Source organism: Pseudorca crassidens, chromosome 7 (assembly GCF_039906515.1).
Source record: "Pseudorca crassidens isolate mPseCra1 chromosome 7, mPseCra1.hap1, whole genome shotgun sequence".
In the NCBI taxonomy this organism is placed as follows: Eukaryota; Metazoa; Chordata; class Mammalia; order Artiodactyla; family Delphinidae; genus Pseudorca; species Pseudorca crassidens.
In genome coordinates this window covers 115,432,198-115,449,850 of record NC_090302.1, presented here as the reverse complement: position 1 = coordinate 115,449,850, position 17,653 = coordinate 115,432,198, and the positions used below count along the sequence as shown (strand labels likewise).

At 39.7% G+C, this 17,653-nt stretch overlaps 1 protein-coding gene across 4 annotated transcripts in view; it reads right to left on the bottom strand.

Moving 5' to 3' along the window:
* The window catches only part of SPOCK3 (SPARC (osteonectin), cwcv and kazal like domains proteoglycan 3), a 430,024-nt gene that overhangs the window by 252,183 nt on the left and 160,188 nt on the right, over positions 1 to 17,653 (bottom strand). For all 4 annotated transcript variants that reach the window (XM_067745423.1, XM_067745424.1, XM_067745421.1 and 1 more), the window contains one exon: positions 10,743 to 10,857. In XM_067745423.1, coding sequence (XP_067601524.1) covers positions 10,743 to 10,857 — 115 coding nt within the window. The remainder of the gene's footprint in view (positions 1 to 10,742; positions 10,858 to 17,653) is intronic.

Below are 17,653 nucleotides of genomic sequence, written 5' to 3'. Positions count from 1 at the left end.
ATCAAGTTGGGAAGAACTGACATCTTGACAATATCAAGTCTTCTTACACATGAACATGGAATTATCTATTTATTTTGTTCTTCTTTGATTTCTTTCAACACTTTTGTAGATTTCCTCATATACATATTACACTCATTTTGTTAGGTTATTCCTTAAGTATTTCATTTTGGGGGCACCAATGTTAATGGTACTGTTTTGTTTATATTGAGATATAACTTACAGATAATACTGTGTAAGTTGAAGGTATACAATGAGTTGATTTGATACATTTTATATACTGCAACAGGATTGCCACTGAAACTTTCATACCTCTATACATCAGGAAACTATCATTTCTTGTTTGTGGCAAAAACTTTTAAGGTCTAGTCTTTCAGCAGTTTTGAAGTACATAACACATCATTGTTGACAGTAATCACTACGTGGTACATTCAGTCTCCAAGACTCATTCATCTTCTAGTTTCAAGTTGGTACCCTTGGACCAACATCTCCCCAAGTTCCCCCAACTGCCAGCCACTGGGAACCACCATTCTCTGCTCTGTTTCTATGATTTCAGCTTTGTTAGGTTCCACATATAAGTGATATCATGCAATATTTGTCTTTCTCAGTCTGGCTTATCTCAATAAGCATGATGTCCACAAGCTCCCTTCATATTGCTGCAAATGGCAGGATTTCCTTCTTTCTTATGGTTGAATAATATCTCATTGTGTATATATATATATGCCACAATGTCTTCATCCATTCATCCACTGATGGACACTTAGGTTGTTTCTGAATCTTGGTTATTGAGAATAATGCTACAATAGACATAGTAATATATATAACTCTTCAAACTCCTGTTTTCATTTCCTTTGGATACATACCCAGGAGTGGGATTGCAGGATAATATGGTAGATCTATTTTTAATTTTTTGAGGAACCTCCATATTGTTTTCCACAGTGGCTGGACCAGTTTACATTCCCACCAACAGTGTACGAGGGTTCCCTTTTCTCCACATCGTCACCAACACTTGTTATTTGTTGTCTCTTTGATAACAGATATTCTGACAGGTATGAGTTGCTATCTGATTATGGTTTTGATCTGCATTGCCCTGATGATTAGTGATGCTGAGCATCTTATGTGTCTACTGACCATTCGTATGTCTTCTTTGAAAAAATGCCTAGACAGGTCCTCTGCCTATTCTTAAATCAGATTTTTTTTTGTTATTGACTTGTATGAGTTCTTTATATATTTTGGATAACAACCCCTTATCTGATATGTGGTTTGCAAATATGTCTCCCATTCTGTAGGCTGCCTTTTCATTTAGTTGATGGTTTCTTTTCCTGTGCAGAAGCTTTTTAGCTTGGTGTAGTCCCATTTTTGCTTTCATTGCTTTTGCCTTTTGTGTCATATGCAAAATAGCATTGTCAAGACCAATTCAAGGAGCTTCTTCCCTGTTTTCTTCTTGGAGCTCTACAGTATCTGATCTATGTTTAATTAATACAGTTTGAGTTAATTTTTGTAAGTGGTCTGGTATCATTTTCTGTATATGGTTATCCAGTTTTCCCAGAACCATTTATTGAAGAAACTGTTCTTTCTCCATTGAGTGTTTTTGACTCCTGTGTCAAATATTAGTTGACTGTGTATGCAGGGGTTCATTACTGGGCTCTCTGTTCTGTTCCATTGGTCTATATGTCCATGTTTATGTCAGTACCATGCTGTTTTAATTATTATAACTTTGTAGTACAGTTTGAAATTAGGAAGCATGATGTCTCTGGCTTTGTCCTTTTTCTCAAAATTGCTTTGACTATTTGGTGTCTTTTCTGATTTCATACAAATTATAGAATTGTTCTTTCTATTTCTGTGAAGAACACCACTGGAATTCAATGATTGCACTGAATCTGTAGATGGCTTTGGGTGTATGGACACATCAACAACATCAGTTCTCTAATCTATGGAAGAACTTTAACCAAATTGTTAAAATATTATTTTATTTTTAAGGTCAAATTCCACTTGTATATTTCTGGAATATAGCGATGAAATGAACTTTGTACGTTAACTGTGTATCCTTCAACCTTGCTGTGATTGCTTATTAGTTCTAGCAGGGTTTTTTGGTCAATTCTTTCATATTTTCTATATCAGATGACCATTTCATCTGCAAAGACAGTTTGATTTCTTCCTTACCAATATGTACACACTTACTTCCTTTTTGTTATTTTCAAATTAACTAGAACTTACCATATGATGTTGAAAAGGATTGGTGAGAGGGGAGAGCCTTGCTTTGCAACTGATCTTAGTGGGCAAACTTCAAGTTTCTCTCCATTGAATATGATGTTAGCTGTCGGTTTTTTGTAGGTATTTTTTATCAAGCAGAGAAAGTTCACCTCTAATCCTAGTTTACTGAAAGTTTTTATTATGAATGAGTGTTGGATTTTGTCACATGCTTCTTTTGCATCTATTGATAGGATCATGTGATTTTATATAAACCAGTTTAAAGTCAAGAATAAATCATAACGATTGAAACTTCTAAATTACTAATATTTAAACAGTATTTTGTACTGGCAAGGGTGTGATAAACAGGCACCAGCATATATTGCTTGAAGTAGAGAAACTGATACAATTTCTTTGTGGGCCGGTTGGCAACATCTGTCAAGAGTTAAACATACATTCCCTTTGACTTAGCAACTCAATTGTTAGGAATTTATGGTCAAAATATGCACATGTGGACACAAAGATGCACGCCACAGAGTGCGGTAAGTAACAGTATAAGAGGAACAGCTAGGGCTAACCCTAATGTCCATCAATGAGATATTGGGTAAATAAATTGTGGTGCATACGTGTCAAGGATTTTTACGGCCATTCAAAGGAGTAAGATGCATATGCTGAGTTGCAAATGTGAAAAACATATTAAGTTAGGAAAACACAGCACAACAATATGCATAAAACACCCCCATTAGGAGATAATTGTGTTTGTATGGATTTGTGTGTGTAGGAAGTTTCTGGAAGGGCAGGAGCAGACTGAGGGCTCTTGGGAGGGAGCGGGCACTGTGTACCCCCTTTTCCATCTTTTAAAGAGGTTCCCTTCCCACATATTGTTTTCATAAGAGTTCAAGGAAAATGTTCAAGTTGGTGTCAATTATACCATTTTTGTAAAGTATTTTCCTACTTTTTTACATTTAACTAATAAACAGTCATGGTTTTTTTCCAGTTCCTTCAAAATAGTAAATTATGACAATATAGAAATAGATTTCTATCTAGAAAAATAAAAATAATAGACAGTTTTAACCTCCTTGTAGACAAAAGGATGGGATATTTGTTTAATGTAAAAAGCAGCTATTTGGCCTGTGTAATTCTCTCTCTTCCTATAATTCAGAAATCTAATTAATGTAATTGGACTTTGAACCTGAGACTCTTAATCCCCATCACTAAAGGACATGGGTTTAGGAGATCCTAAGATCCACCTAAGGTACATCCCTAAAACTTACCTTCTTCATGAATTACCTCTCTCCAAGGGCCTCACTATTCTCTGGTCTATTCTGCAAACTGTACTTCATCGAGCAATATTTGAATCTTCCTTCAGTGCACTTTTCCCCAATTCTTACTCTTTTCCTTGTATAAGAGACTGTCAGGGAGCCAGAACGGATGGCAGAGAAAAGGGCTTGTGCATGAACGAACTCCTTCCATTCCCCATGCCCGGGGCTGCCCACTGGGCTTCCAGCCCTCGGAAAGGACACAGAGGACATGCCGAGGCCATCACAGGTGACTTTGCCCCAAGCAGTCCAGGAGGTCCTAGGCCGGGGGACCCGCTCGTGTACTCTGGGCTTCCTGGTCTGAAGTCTCTCTTCACTGGGAATGGGGAAACAGGCAGCGGTAAATGACATGAACCAGAAAAATCATTGAAGGCAGCAAGGCTGTCCATGTGACAGCACCTAACAGCTGTCGGGAGCGCTGACGCCTGGCTCTTCCCTCTAAGCAGCCGTCCTCACATATTCCATCATGTCCATCCTCTCCATCCCCAACAGCGACATCACGCACGTCCTTTTACACGAAGTAGAAAGGAATCTTCATCTCCCACCCTCATGACGGGAGCCACCCAATGTTCTCACATACAACAGCAACTCAACCTTTACCTATTAAATACAAACACAAACAACCATAATGCAGGGAGATTAAAACTGTTTCTAATGTGCTATGGACACAGTCATAAAGGAGAGTTTGATTCTTCCTTGGGCGGGGAGGCATGTGGGAGAAAGCCGAATTGAGGTTTCTCAATCGTTAACGTTTACTGAGTGCTTACATTGTGAAAAGAGCTGTACATAAATGATGTCTTTAATTCTCACAAAAGCATAGATCGCATAATTATCATGTCTGTCTTACAAACAGGAAAACTGAGTCTTGGGGACTTTAATGTGTTCAGAGTCATCCTCTATCAGACCTCAAAGCCAGCCAGTCTAGTTTCAAATTACACACCATTAACGCTAAAAGCTTCTGCAGATTGGAGAATATGCCAGAAAAATAAGGGAAGAGATGGGCAGAACATTTAACTAGGGAAAAACTCAGACATAATGAAAGTCTATGATTACAAAATACGCAACATGTTTAGGAAAAAGTAGCAGCAGCTCACCCTTATATTATGCCCGCCCACTTTAGATCAGGTACTGTTCTAACTGTTTTTGTATATTAACTCATTAATCCTTCAAACATCATCAGAAAGTACAATTTTGCTCATTCCTTCTTGACAGAGGAAGAGACTGAAACACAGAGGTTAAAGTGACTTGCCCAATGTCACACAGCCAAGTAGAGGAGGTGAGACCGTGAAGGCAGGCAGTCTGGCTCAGGTGTGTGTCCTGAAACATCCCTACAGAGAGTTTCCTGTCTGACAGGGCTGCCCCCTGCCCCAAGGGCTGGGAAGCTGCCCAGTCAAGTCAGAAGGGGCTACCTGAGGACGTCAGACTTTCAACAGGAGGAAATAATATCACAGTAATGACATGAGTGCTGTGCACTTAAAAAGTACTGTCAATGTTACTCAGTTCTATATCTGAGAAATGTGCTTTCTGTTTGTGTGATGGGGAACATCTGAAGTAAAACTTGACCAAATCATGTGGACTGATGTAAATGGACAGTCTAACAAATTCAATTTTCTTCTTCTAAGCAATTCCCAAGTGGCTCTGGAGGCTGATATCAGAAAAAAGGAGAACCAAAGAACTGCATTTTCAGCAATAAAGGATGTGCATTAAAATATGCTGAGAAACTGTATATCAGGCGGTCGTTAGCCAGAGATTTTTGTAAAGGAATGTAGGATTGTTTTAAGATAGAATGAGTTATCTCCATAATGCTTAGAAGAATGCCTCGGTTATAGAAATGCTTTATCAATATTAAATAGTATGTTTCAAAAGATAGCATAATAATTAAGAGAATAAATTCCGGAACCTCAATCGCCAGGTTCAATGTCCAAATCTATCACTTGAGCAAATTCTATAAATTCTGTGTCTCAGCTTTTTCCATGAATAAAATGAGGTAATAACTGTAACCCACTTCACGTCACATCACTGTTGTGAAATTAAATTAGTTATGCATACATGTGTCTGTATGCAACTACATACATACATATACACACAAATATACATTATATATAGTATGTATATCTTTAGAAAAGTTCCAGACATAAATGAAACACTATGAAGTTTAGCTATTATCTGTGTCTTAAACAGAGGAATCAAACAACGTCACACGAATTCACTGTAGTATTCAAAATATTATGACCTGTTTCTTAAATGCAATTAATATTATAAAGTAATATGAGCTGTGGACTTTGGGGGACCCTGACGTGTCAGTGTAGGTTTACAATTGTAACAAATGTCCCATCTGATGGGAGTGGTGACAGTGGGGAAGCTGTGCACATGTGGGGCAGGGGGCACGTGGGAAATTCTCTAACTTCTGTCCAATTTTGCTGTAAACTGAAAACTGCTCTGAAAAATAAAGTCTGTTAAAAAAACGGTGTTGCCAACGGTTTCTATTCTAACCAAAGAGATTCATGGAGATACTCCATGAGTTACATAAACATCTGTCCAAAAACACAATTAAAGTCCATTTATTATAAAAAAGGAATGCTTATATAAAAAGGTAGACATGATTTCAAATCTTAAATCTGCCCTATTTCTCTCCCTCTCTCTCTGTCTATACGAGTAATCTCAGGCAGAATACCCAGAATCTCTGGGCTTCAGCTTTTGTTTCTGTATAATGGGCACAATAATCTTTGGTATAAAACACTAGGGTTGTTGTAAAAACTACATCAGTTTAAGGCACTTAGTGAAGAGCTTTGCACACGTTAAGTTTGAAATAAACGTTGGATTTCACTCTCCCTAAGAACAGTATCAATGCCTTCATGTACCATAGAGGGTCATTAATTCAAAACAGTTATGGTAAGTTCAATTCAGTTTAAATATTTGGCGGATTCTGCTAAACTTACGCCTTGAGATTGAATCCTCCCATCATAAATACCTCAATAGTACAGCAATGGGAATATAAATACCATCGCCATGCACTTAATAATCACCCAAAGGAACTCGACCTTCTTTTAAATAAGGTCATTGAAACTATGAATTCCAAAAGTATATCGTTAAAATAGAGGAGCTTTAGGCTTCACTCTCTTTTGACATCTATTTTTGATAAGGAGCATTTTAAACTAGCTTCACTATTCTTTGATTTAATGCCTTCTTACGAGGCCAAAAGCATTTCCTTACTGATTTTATTTTCAACCTTTGGTGTAAATGAAACAGAAATTAACAGGGCTGGTTCTGTCCTGCAACAACTTCTTCAACCTTGCTCCTTGCTTATTTTGCCAAACCATTTTTTTTTTTTTAATACCAGCAGCATCGATTGAAGCCCAAAACACTGATCTAGAAATAGTGCTAATCACCAGCAGCTGTACAGGCAGCAAAGGAGCAAAAGCCCCGGGCTCTGCTCACAATATGCAAACCCTGGACCCCTGTTCACAACACACAAACACTAGGGAACAAAACCCTTAGCTACCTAAATACTGGGAGCTCTTCCCCAGAGTAACAACGTGAAACGGGATCAGAGCCATACCTGGGAAGCCAGCACACACTTCATATCAAACCCCCTACACAACTGGCTATGCTGCCATAGTGGAAAGCGTGCTGCAGTCCATGTGCTTTCTCACTGTTCATAAAACTATTTGGTTTCACAGTGATGGAAATGGAAAGAGTAACAGAAAGCAGCACAAGAACACAGGCTTCATGCTGGTCTGAGACCAATTCTTCACAGAAAAAGCCATCAGGAGACAAACATCAAAACACATGACGTTAGGGCTTCCCTGGTGGCGCAGTGGTTGAGAGTCCGCCTGCCGATGCAGGGGACACGGGTTCGTGCCCCGGTCAAGGAGGATCCCACATGCCGCGGAGCAGCTGGGCCGTGAGCCATGGCCGCTGAGCCTGCGCGTCCGGAGCCTGTGCTCCGCAACGGGAGAGGCCACAACAGTGAGAGGCCCGCGTACCGCAAAAAAAAAAAAACAACGTTAAACACGACATATGTGGAAGTTTAGACAACGCTCTACGTCTGCAAAGCCAGCGTGAAGCACAGAGTGAGCTTTGGAAGCAGGCTGTTTCTCTGGTCAGAAGACAATTCATGTTATTTAAAGCACTAAGGAAGGAAATATTTACCAATTATCTGAGGTATTTGCAAACCTAAGGCGAGTACCTACCAGTTTCTTCAAACAGTTATGGACTAATCTCTCTCTCACAATTTCATATCTTCCTCACCCTTTTTTACTGGCAATAACTTATTTGCTTCAATCATTCAATACATTTACTTTAAAACATCTGTTGACTGACTTCTACACGCTTCCCAGACCACCTTCAACAAATAAGCACAGAAAAGAACTTGTAGACTGAGGTTATCTAGACTAACCAATTCAGTTGATCAAACGACTCATTTTTTCCTCTAAACGTTCTATAAATAACGGTATTTTAATACAGTCTTCAACAAAAATATACACGAGCCAGTAAGTACGCCAGGTTCTGAGTATAAAGTGGTGAATAAGACACAAACCCACTTTCAGGAAATACCCAGTCAATTGAGGAGATGGTGTTAGATGATTCATCACCAGCATGGTGGGTGTCACAGGATGAGAAGTCCAGGGCACTAAGGTAACAGGGACAAGCGTGTGCTATCTAGTTGGTGGTGGTGGTGGGGGGAGGCGGAAAGCTTAGGAAGAACTCTTTGGAATAAGGCAAGGATTCATTCTTCTCTTACATGAGATCGAGGAAAGAAACAATAAGTTGTTCCTATAAATGAAAAACAGCAGGAATTTCTAACCTAAGCAATGTAAATGGCCGAAATTGATGAATTAAGCGCCTTTTCTCTGTTCCCATGCCTCACCCCCCAAAACACACACAAGCCCCCAACGTAAGCTCTACGTTACTTACATCAGTCGATTATTTACATAACTGATCACACTGCATGGCAGCCCTCCTTCCCTAAGTGCTGTATAAACATTCCCTGTGTGCCGACATCCTCAAAGCACGTCAAATATTAAGTTCACTTCTTCAGAAACTAGTTTTTTATTTATTGAATATAGTGTGTACTGAGTACAATTTTTAAAGTCTCTAGCGGAAACAGAAGTGGACTAAACACTATTTACAAAAACACTCCGATGCCCACCTCCTCCAAGCTCAGCCCTCACGCAGCCCAGGCAGAGCTGGCCGTGGTCCTGATTCAGGCCGCTTCATCTGCCTACACTCAAATTTAGCTCTTGGCCTCTGAGAGTCCTTACCAGGTTAAGGAAGTTTCTTTTTGTCTGTAGTTAAGTCTGTTTACAGTAAGTCAGAGAAGCAGTGAGATGCACATTGGTAAAAGGCACTGACACAGGTGTCAGTAAACAGGAGTGGATGCTCTGAAGCTCCCTGGCTCTGTGACATCAGTTACTTCAGCGTCTCCCAGCTCACTGGTCAGCGGTCGTCAGGAGACCATCTCTGCCCCAGACATGCTATTAACTGGGAAGTCTTCACTTGCTCTCCTCCTAGGGTTCAGGGAGCTGGGGTGAGATGGCAAAAGAGCCTTTCCCAAGGTGTTAAATGTGGGTGCATGGAAACCTCCCCGGGGTCTCGGAAATGTGCAATGGAACAGTTTTGCTTTTCTATGAAATGAAGCGATGAACTCTCTGCAACTTAGGGATTCATTTCCACACCATCCTCCTGACTTCTCAAGTAGAAATCGCCTCTCCCACACCCCTACATGTATGTTTACATACTAATATTTTAAATGTTTGATGACTAATTAATAGGAACTCCAAGAAATTCAGAAACTGTTTGGAATTCTAAGGAAATACGGAGAAAAATAAACTTCTGGCCCAAGGTGTTGCTGTCCTCCTATAAAACTGCCAGAGAGGTCATGATTGCCTGGGGGTAAATACCTGATAAATGCTTCACCCCCCTGTAACTCCCCAGCGCCCAGAGTGCGCTGATTTCAGGAGATGCTCTTTCCTGGGAGGCTCCTACACTTCCCGGCCCCATGCTGTGCTTCTCTTTCCCGCCCCCCCATGCTGTGCTTCTCTTCCCCCCATCCCTCTATTACTTCCACGAGGAAGTTACTGATATGACACGATTCTTTGTCCCAAGTGAACTCATTCCCAAAACTCTTATCTCGGCTACCCTGACCTGCCCCTGTATTTGGGTTCAGCCATCACCGCCTGGGCAAGGGGAACGAAGACCCCCGCTAATCTACTCAGCACGGAATAAGGGGCTTCATGTGTAAGTGCTTTCCTGTCAATAAGGAACATCAAAGAAACTTAAATGCTGGTTGTTTCCTAGAACTGCTACTTATGTTATCACTCTCTGATGTTCTTATTCTGGGTCCGCTGGTATGTTTGACTAACACAATTTAGATGTCACTACACTAAAGTCAGAAACCAATTCGTCTCTGAACACCCCTGAAATAGCGAAATTCTCTTGCTCATCTGATGTAAAAACAAAACATGAATCACAGCCACTGTCACAGAAGAGAGCATTCTCGTAAAGACAGTTCCTTTTAGAGTAACAGAGGGAGTGGGCACACCTGCCGCCTCGGTCAGCTACCCCGTGACTGCACTTTGTGGGTTGCGCCATGTTCCCATCCTGACTCAGCACCAAAGTCCACACCCTGTTTCTAAATTACTGGCACCTCTCCACATGCAACCTACCCGACAGGAGCAGTGCTGATCTTGACATAAGATATTTAAACACTCTCTTCTCCTCTTGGGATTTTGTGTCAGCCTTCAGGGAACAGACCCCAGGGCTTCAGCAGTACCACTGATTCCTTGAAGACCCAGACCTCTATTTGTGACTTTTCATCTTTTATTTTTAATAAACATCAATCATTCACTCTTTTTTCCTATTAACTTTGTTCCTAACTCTCCCCTGAGGGATATAGGACTTTTTGGGTTGGCGTATGCAGAAATACTTAGAAGATACCCAAACTGTACTTTCCTTAAACTTGAAAAAAGTATAAGTATGCAGATATAGCCCTCTAACGCAATCTTCACAAAACCCTCTTTTTCTAACAGTATATGCCTAAATTCTATAATCTAGAGTAATTCTGACTGATAACAATGTTTAACCCAAGTGAATCATGATTGTATTAGCCAAGGTTTTACAACTGTTTCAATAAACTCTGGATAAAAGCTTAGCAGACGTTGCCAAACATTTACACTCTGCAGTAACTCCCGGTACAAAACCCTTCAGTCAGTGGGACTGAGTTTACGAGGTTACCTGTGCGTGAGCCTCCGCTGACCAACGCAGACTGCGGTCTGAGAACCTTGAACAATGCACACTTCGTGGCGACTACATTTCAGCCTTAAGCACGGGTCTTTAGTCGGGTCTAGAGCTAAAAAAAAAAAAAGAAAGAGATTGCACAGAAAACATTAAAATAAGTTTCTGTACAATGGAGGTTCTAATCTCATCAAACACAATTTGATCAGGGAATTTACAGAGCGTTCAGCTGTGTATTTTGTTCACGTTTTTCCTCTATTAAGAGGTACTTTTGCTTCCACTCACGTAACACAGAGTCAACAGAGATTTGTAGTTTAGTCTCATCCATTCTGTTCAGAAGCTGAAATGCACAAACCCCTGTGATCAGACGATGTGTGATCAAAACAGAAACTTTACAACCAAAACTCTCTGTAGTTGCTACTGCCTTCTAAGCATTCAAGGTAGAGAAATGAAGGTAGGGTGTGTTGCTGCAATATTTGTATCAGTGAGGAATTATAAATTATACTTCCGCTTTTCCTGGATGGATGCAGGTGGGCAGAAAAAAAGGCTGAAACCCAAAAGGGTGTCAGTCGACATTAGAGTCTTGGGATCTCCAAGAAAAGTCTACAGCTATATGCGGGGCTGCCTGAGGGCATCATGGTAGGAAATGAGATGTATTTTCATTTTTAAAGTGTTTGTGCCTGACATCTGAACTACTGTATCTCCAGAAAAAAACCTCTATCTCGGTGGCTGCCAACACAAAACTGTGTAATTTGTTGCTGTGTGTTTTTTTTTTTAATATCAGTTTTACTGCAATATAACTCACATACTATATGATTTATTCTTTTAAAGTTTAAATTTTAGTTAAGATTTGGTTTACTATATGATACATTCTTTTAAATTTTAAAATCTGCAGCATAGTCAAGACCCATACCCCTGTGTTGGAACCCCACAAACGGGAAGATAATCAAAATTGCAGAGGTTCTCCCCAAGGAGCAAGGGATCTGAGCCCCTCAAAGGGCTCCCTAGCCCAGGGGTCGTCATTCAACTCAGCATCAAAAAACAAACAACCCAATGAAAAGTTGGGCAGAAGACCTGAACAGACATTTTCCAAAGAAGACATACAGATGTCAACAGGCACGTGAAAAGATGCTCAACATCAATAATCATGAGGGAATCGTAAATCAAAACCACAATGAGATATCACCTCACCCCTGTCAGAATGGCTGTTACCCAAAACACAATAAAAAACAAGTACCGGTAGAGCATGTAGAGAAAAGGGAACCCTTGTGCCCTGTTGGTGGGAATGTAAAGTGGTGCAGCCACTGTGGAAAACAGTACGGAGGTTTCTCAAAAAACTAAAAATAGAACTACCGTATGATCCAGCAATCCCACTCCTGGGTATTTATCCAAAGAAAACAAAAACACACATTTGAATAGATCTATGCCACCCTATGTTCACTGCAGCAGTATTTACAATAGCCAAGACGTGGAAGCAACCTAAGTGTCCACTGACAGATGAATGGATAAACAAGATGTGGTACATATATATAATGGAATATTACTCAGCCATAAAAAAGAATGAAATAATGCCATTTGCAGCAACATGGATGGACCTGGAGGGTTATTATGCTCAGTGAAATAAGTCAGATGGAGAAAGACAAACACTGTATGATTACATTTATACGTGGAATCTAAAAAACAAAACAAATGAACAAACATAAGAAAACAGAAATAGGCTTATAGATACAGAGAATAAGCTGGTGGTTGCCAGAGGGGAGGGTGTGTGGGGGGATGAGTGGAGAGCATGAAATGAGGTACACACCTCTAGTTACAAAGTAAGTAAGGCACAGGATGTAAGGAACCTTACAGGGAATAGCCTCGACAGTATTGTAATAACTTTGTACAGTGACATATGGTAACTAGACTTACTGAGGTGCTCATTTTATAATGTACAGAAATACTGAAGCACTATGTTGTACACCTGTAACAAATATAATATTTTAGGTCAATTATATTTTAATAAAAATTAATTCAATGGTTTTTCAGTATTTGTAAAACTATTAATCAATTTTAGAATAGTATTATCACCTCAAAAAAATAACCATACCCTTTAGTTATCACCCTTATTCTCCCAACCTATGACAACCACCTACAGTGGGCACTCGCTAATCGATTTTCTGTCTCTATAGATTTCATACAAATGGAATCATATAATATGTGGTCTTCTCTGAGTGGTTTCCTTCATTTAGAACAATGTTTTCACGGTCCAACCATGTTATAGCTGCATCCTTACTTCATTCTTTCATGTTGCTGAATCATATTCCATTGCGTGGCTATTCTACATTTACTTGTCCATTCACTAGTTGACAGGCATTGTGCTGTTGACACCTTTTCTCTAGTTTAAATAATACAGCTATTGGTGATCTCTATTGGTGATGCTTAGTGATATTTTGTTGTGATTTATTATGGGGCGGAGGCCAGAGAGGGAGTTGGTATAGATAAGGAAAAGGCTGAGTGTCCAGTTTGGGTACAGGTCAAAGTTGAGAGAGAGAATCCATGAAACACAGCAAGCTGAAAATAAAATTCCAGTGCATGTAAAAGAATAAAGCCAGGGTGACCAGAAGAATGTGCATTTGGAATCTTAAAAAGTATCTGGGAGGACCCTGGGCTTTTCACTGGACATGAAACGTAGATTTGAGCCAGTCTTTTGTAGACAAACGTAGGTAAACTAGAGCTAATACGCGGTGTATGAATCGAACTTAGTTTTACGAATATGTTAAATCTTAGGCACATTTAGTCAATAACCTAAATAAATGGGTTCATTTTGACAATCAATGAATCCAATGAAATATGTATATAAAGATATATGTGTATATATATATATTGCATATAGACAGATATAGATAGATACATATTTTCTTCCTTTAAAAATACAAAGTATAGGGCCTCCCTGGTGGCGCAATGGCTAAGAATCCTCCTGCCAGTGCAGGGGACGCGGGTTCGAGCCCTGGTCCGGGAAGATCCCACATGCCGCGGAGCCACTGAACCCGTGCACCACAACTACTGAGCCTGCGCTCTACAGCCCGCAAGCCACAACTACTGAAGCCCACGCGCTTGGAGCCCGAGCTCCGCAACAAGAGAAGCCACCACAATGAGAAGCCCCTGCACCGCAACGAAGACCCAACGCACCCAAAAATAAATAAGTAAAATAAATTTATAAAAAAAAATACAAAGTATATCTGTGTAAAACTTTTATTTGAGATTTCAAACAAACATGAAGTTTAAAATAAAGAATATGAACACATATATTGATAAAATATTCCCTAACAGACATAGCATGATGTTGGGTTGGCCAAAACGATCTTACGGAAAAACCCAAATGAACTTTTTGGGCAATCCGATAAAATGATCAAGACATTAAACACATGTATTTGCAACACAAATCTCCCATTTCCTCCAGTCTAAGCAAAACACCTTCTGACAAGCAATGATTAGCTCAACTATATTTTCTCTTAATTTCTAAGTAGTATCAAAAATTAAGATAAACTATATTATTTTATTCCCTATAAAACATTAAGCATTCTTTGTTCAGTATGAAAATGCAAATTTCTGGGACATTCTCATTATACCGTCACAGTTTAAACTGCCACTAATTTAAAAACTATTATACCTTGGAATACCTTGGAATCATACGATTTCTTGTTGGACAACGTAAAAGAAAAACATACAATAACTTAGTACACATTAAAAATGTCTTGAGCTATTTCTAGTCCTCAGTCTATTTTGATTTTTAATTATTAATATGACTTTTAAATATTGATTAAAATTAAAGAATTCTGTCTAACAACAATGACATTGCACCTACAACTGTGCCTTGTAAACGTACATGTCATATATTCATTGTTGATATAGTTAATCTAGGACATCATTCTAAAAAAGGAGTGTTTCCACTCAAATAAAACACTATATAGTACATATAAAACTATCACGGTTAATCTAATCTAATTGTACTTTGAATGGTATAGTTAGTTATTTCTTTCAGTTTTCTTTACCTTATACAGCCCACATTAGGTAATTTTCAAAAGTTCCATGACCCTCTTATGTTATATCTATTTAATAAGATAGATCAGAACTCAAAAATTGATATAGAGTGAGAAGGAAATTATCAGAACAAATACAGCACATGAAAAAGAATTTAATGCAAGTTTGGCATAAAACTTTACATAAATGATCAAATGAAAGAGCAGGAGCCTTTGTCAAGAGATGGAAAATATAACAGAAAGTGAACATGAGGAAGCCCGTACGGAGAATCTGAAACAATAAGACGACACTTTCTGTGCATGTGATTTTAACCATCTGTACTTTTGAGTAGAACTCACATTGTTGGCAGCTTACAACTATAAAACATCACAAGCTATAAATACAGATGCCTGAGATTTTATTCTTGAAATCACAACAATGACACAACCATTTTCCTCTTGGCTGAAGCCCATGGATCACAACCAATCCTGTATCTTAGAGGCTGGATAAAACCATGTGCGCCCCCCGGCTGCGCTCCGTTCTTTCCATCTTTTTCTTTTTTTTTTTTTTTTTTTTTGCAGTACGCGGGCCTCTCACTGTTGTGGCTTCTCCCGTTGCGGAGCACAGGCTCCGGACGCACAGGCTCAGCGGCCATGGCTCACGGGCCCAGCTGCTCCGCGGCATGTGGGATCTTCCCAGACCGGGGCATGAACCCGTGTCCCCTGCATAGGCAGGTGGACTCTCAACCACTGCGCCACCAGGGAAGCCCCTTTCCACCTTTGTCAAATTACCTAATCCTATTCTATGCTGCATTAGTGTTTTTAACTTTCTCTCAGTCACCCAGTAAAGCCACACCTAGGAAGATTTCAGCTAGTGCATTCAATTCACTTGGTTATATTCTTTTCTTCATCTACTAATCTAATAATAATCATCTAATAATTCAATAATCTTTCTCATTGATATGAACTAACCTGAGGACTTAACTGATATTTTTTTCTCCTTTTATTACTGAAGTATAGTTGATTTATATTATATAAGTTACAAGTGTACAACATTTGACTGTTACAAGTGTACAACAAGTGATTCACGATTTTTAAAGGTTACTCTCCATTTATAATTATCATAAAATACTGGCTATATTCCCTGTGTTGTACAATATATACTTGTAACTTATACCTAATAGCTTGTACCTCTTACTCCCCTGCCCACTAGTAACGACTAGTTTGTTCTCTGTATCCGAGAGTCTGTCTCTTTTTTGTTATATTAACTAGTTTGTGGTATTTTTTAGATTCCACATATAAGCGTTTCTTTGTCTGACTTACCCATGTTACTGCAAATAGCAAAATTTCGTTCTTTTCATTGTGCTCCTAAAGTGCATTATTGCATTTCAGCACACATGACACCACATACCCTACGTGCTCGCCACAGACTCAACCCTTTAACTGGAAGAGAGACGAATAAATAGCTAAGGAGAATACACTGTTGGGTGTAAATTATATACGTGTGTGTGTGTGTGTGTGTGTGTGTGTGTGTGTGTGTGTGTATTTAGCTTTGTGGTAACAAACACACACGCAGATGAAGGGATTATATAATGGTGAGAGGATTCCCTATTCAGGGAGTGACAGACAGTTCAGGATCAGTGAAATGCAAATGTGGGTGATACCAGCAAGTAGTGTGGGAAAACACTGGAGATGAAGATGGAAGCTTCTGACCCACTGGAGTTTCACCTTGTCAGTAATGCTACATGGTCGAGGGATTCTGAGTTGGGGAGGGGTGTAATGAGGTTTGCCACACACAAGAATCTGGAGATGCTCTGAAGAATACGTGATCAACAGGGAAACTAACAAAATGTCCAGGAGAGAAGGGATAAGGAAGATGGGCACCACAGCGCAGGGCAGAAATGGTTTCAGGGGCTCAGGCAACGCCTGGTTTGAACAGGTGTGTGGAGGCAGCAACCTGAACCCACTGAAGAAACTTCCCGATTCTCCCTTCCACTATGTACACTTTGCCCGACATTAATATTGCTGTAACTGCTTTTCTTCTTCTGATTTGTATTTTCCTGGTGAACTTTTCCTCCAATCCCTTTATTTCTCAATTCTTAATTTTTATATTTTAAAGGCAGCTTTCGAAACCCTTAGGTGGATTTAGAAGCCCAACCTAAGACAATTTATCTCTTTTTCTGTTTCACCTATTGTAATTTTTTTTTTTACTATAATTGGACTCTTTTCTATCATGTTATTTTGTGCTTTCTATTTCGCAGTATTCTTTTTCCTTTGCTTTTCTTTCCCCTTTCCTGCCTCATAGTGTATTGGCTGTATTTTATTCATTTAGCACCTTTGTCCTTCCTGCTAGTTTGGAAATTATGACATCTCTTTAGTTGTTTACATGCACAGCTGGCATAACTGATAAGAACACCCATATAGTAAGTAGTTCGTCCTCCTTCTGAAGGGAACTAGGACCTTCAAACATATCAGCATCAGATCTTTGAAATTCAGTTTCCTCACCATTTTCTTTCTTTTCTTTTTTTTAAAGAGGATGTGGTGGGTAGGAGTTTATTAATTAATTAATTTATTTTTGGCTGTGTTGGGTCTTCGCTTCTGTGCGAGGGCTTTCTCTAGTTGTGGCAAGCAGGGGCCACTCTTCATCGCAGTGCGCAGGCCTCTCGCTGTCGCGGCCTCTCTTGTTGCGGAGCACAGGCTCCAGACGCTCAGGCTCAGTAGTTGTGGCTCACAGGCCTAGTTGCTTCCGCAGTATGTGCGATCCTCCCAGACCAGGGCTTGAACCCGTGTCCCCTGCATTAGCAGGCAGATTCTCAACCACTGCGCCACCAGGGAAGCCCCCCATTTTCTATTAGTTACACCACACGTTACCACTCCACCCCTGCAAATTAGTCATTATTTCTATTATTA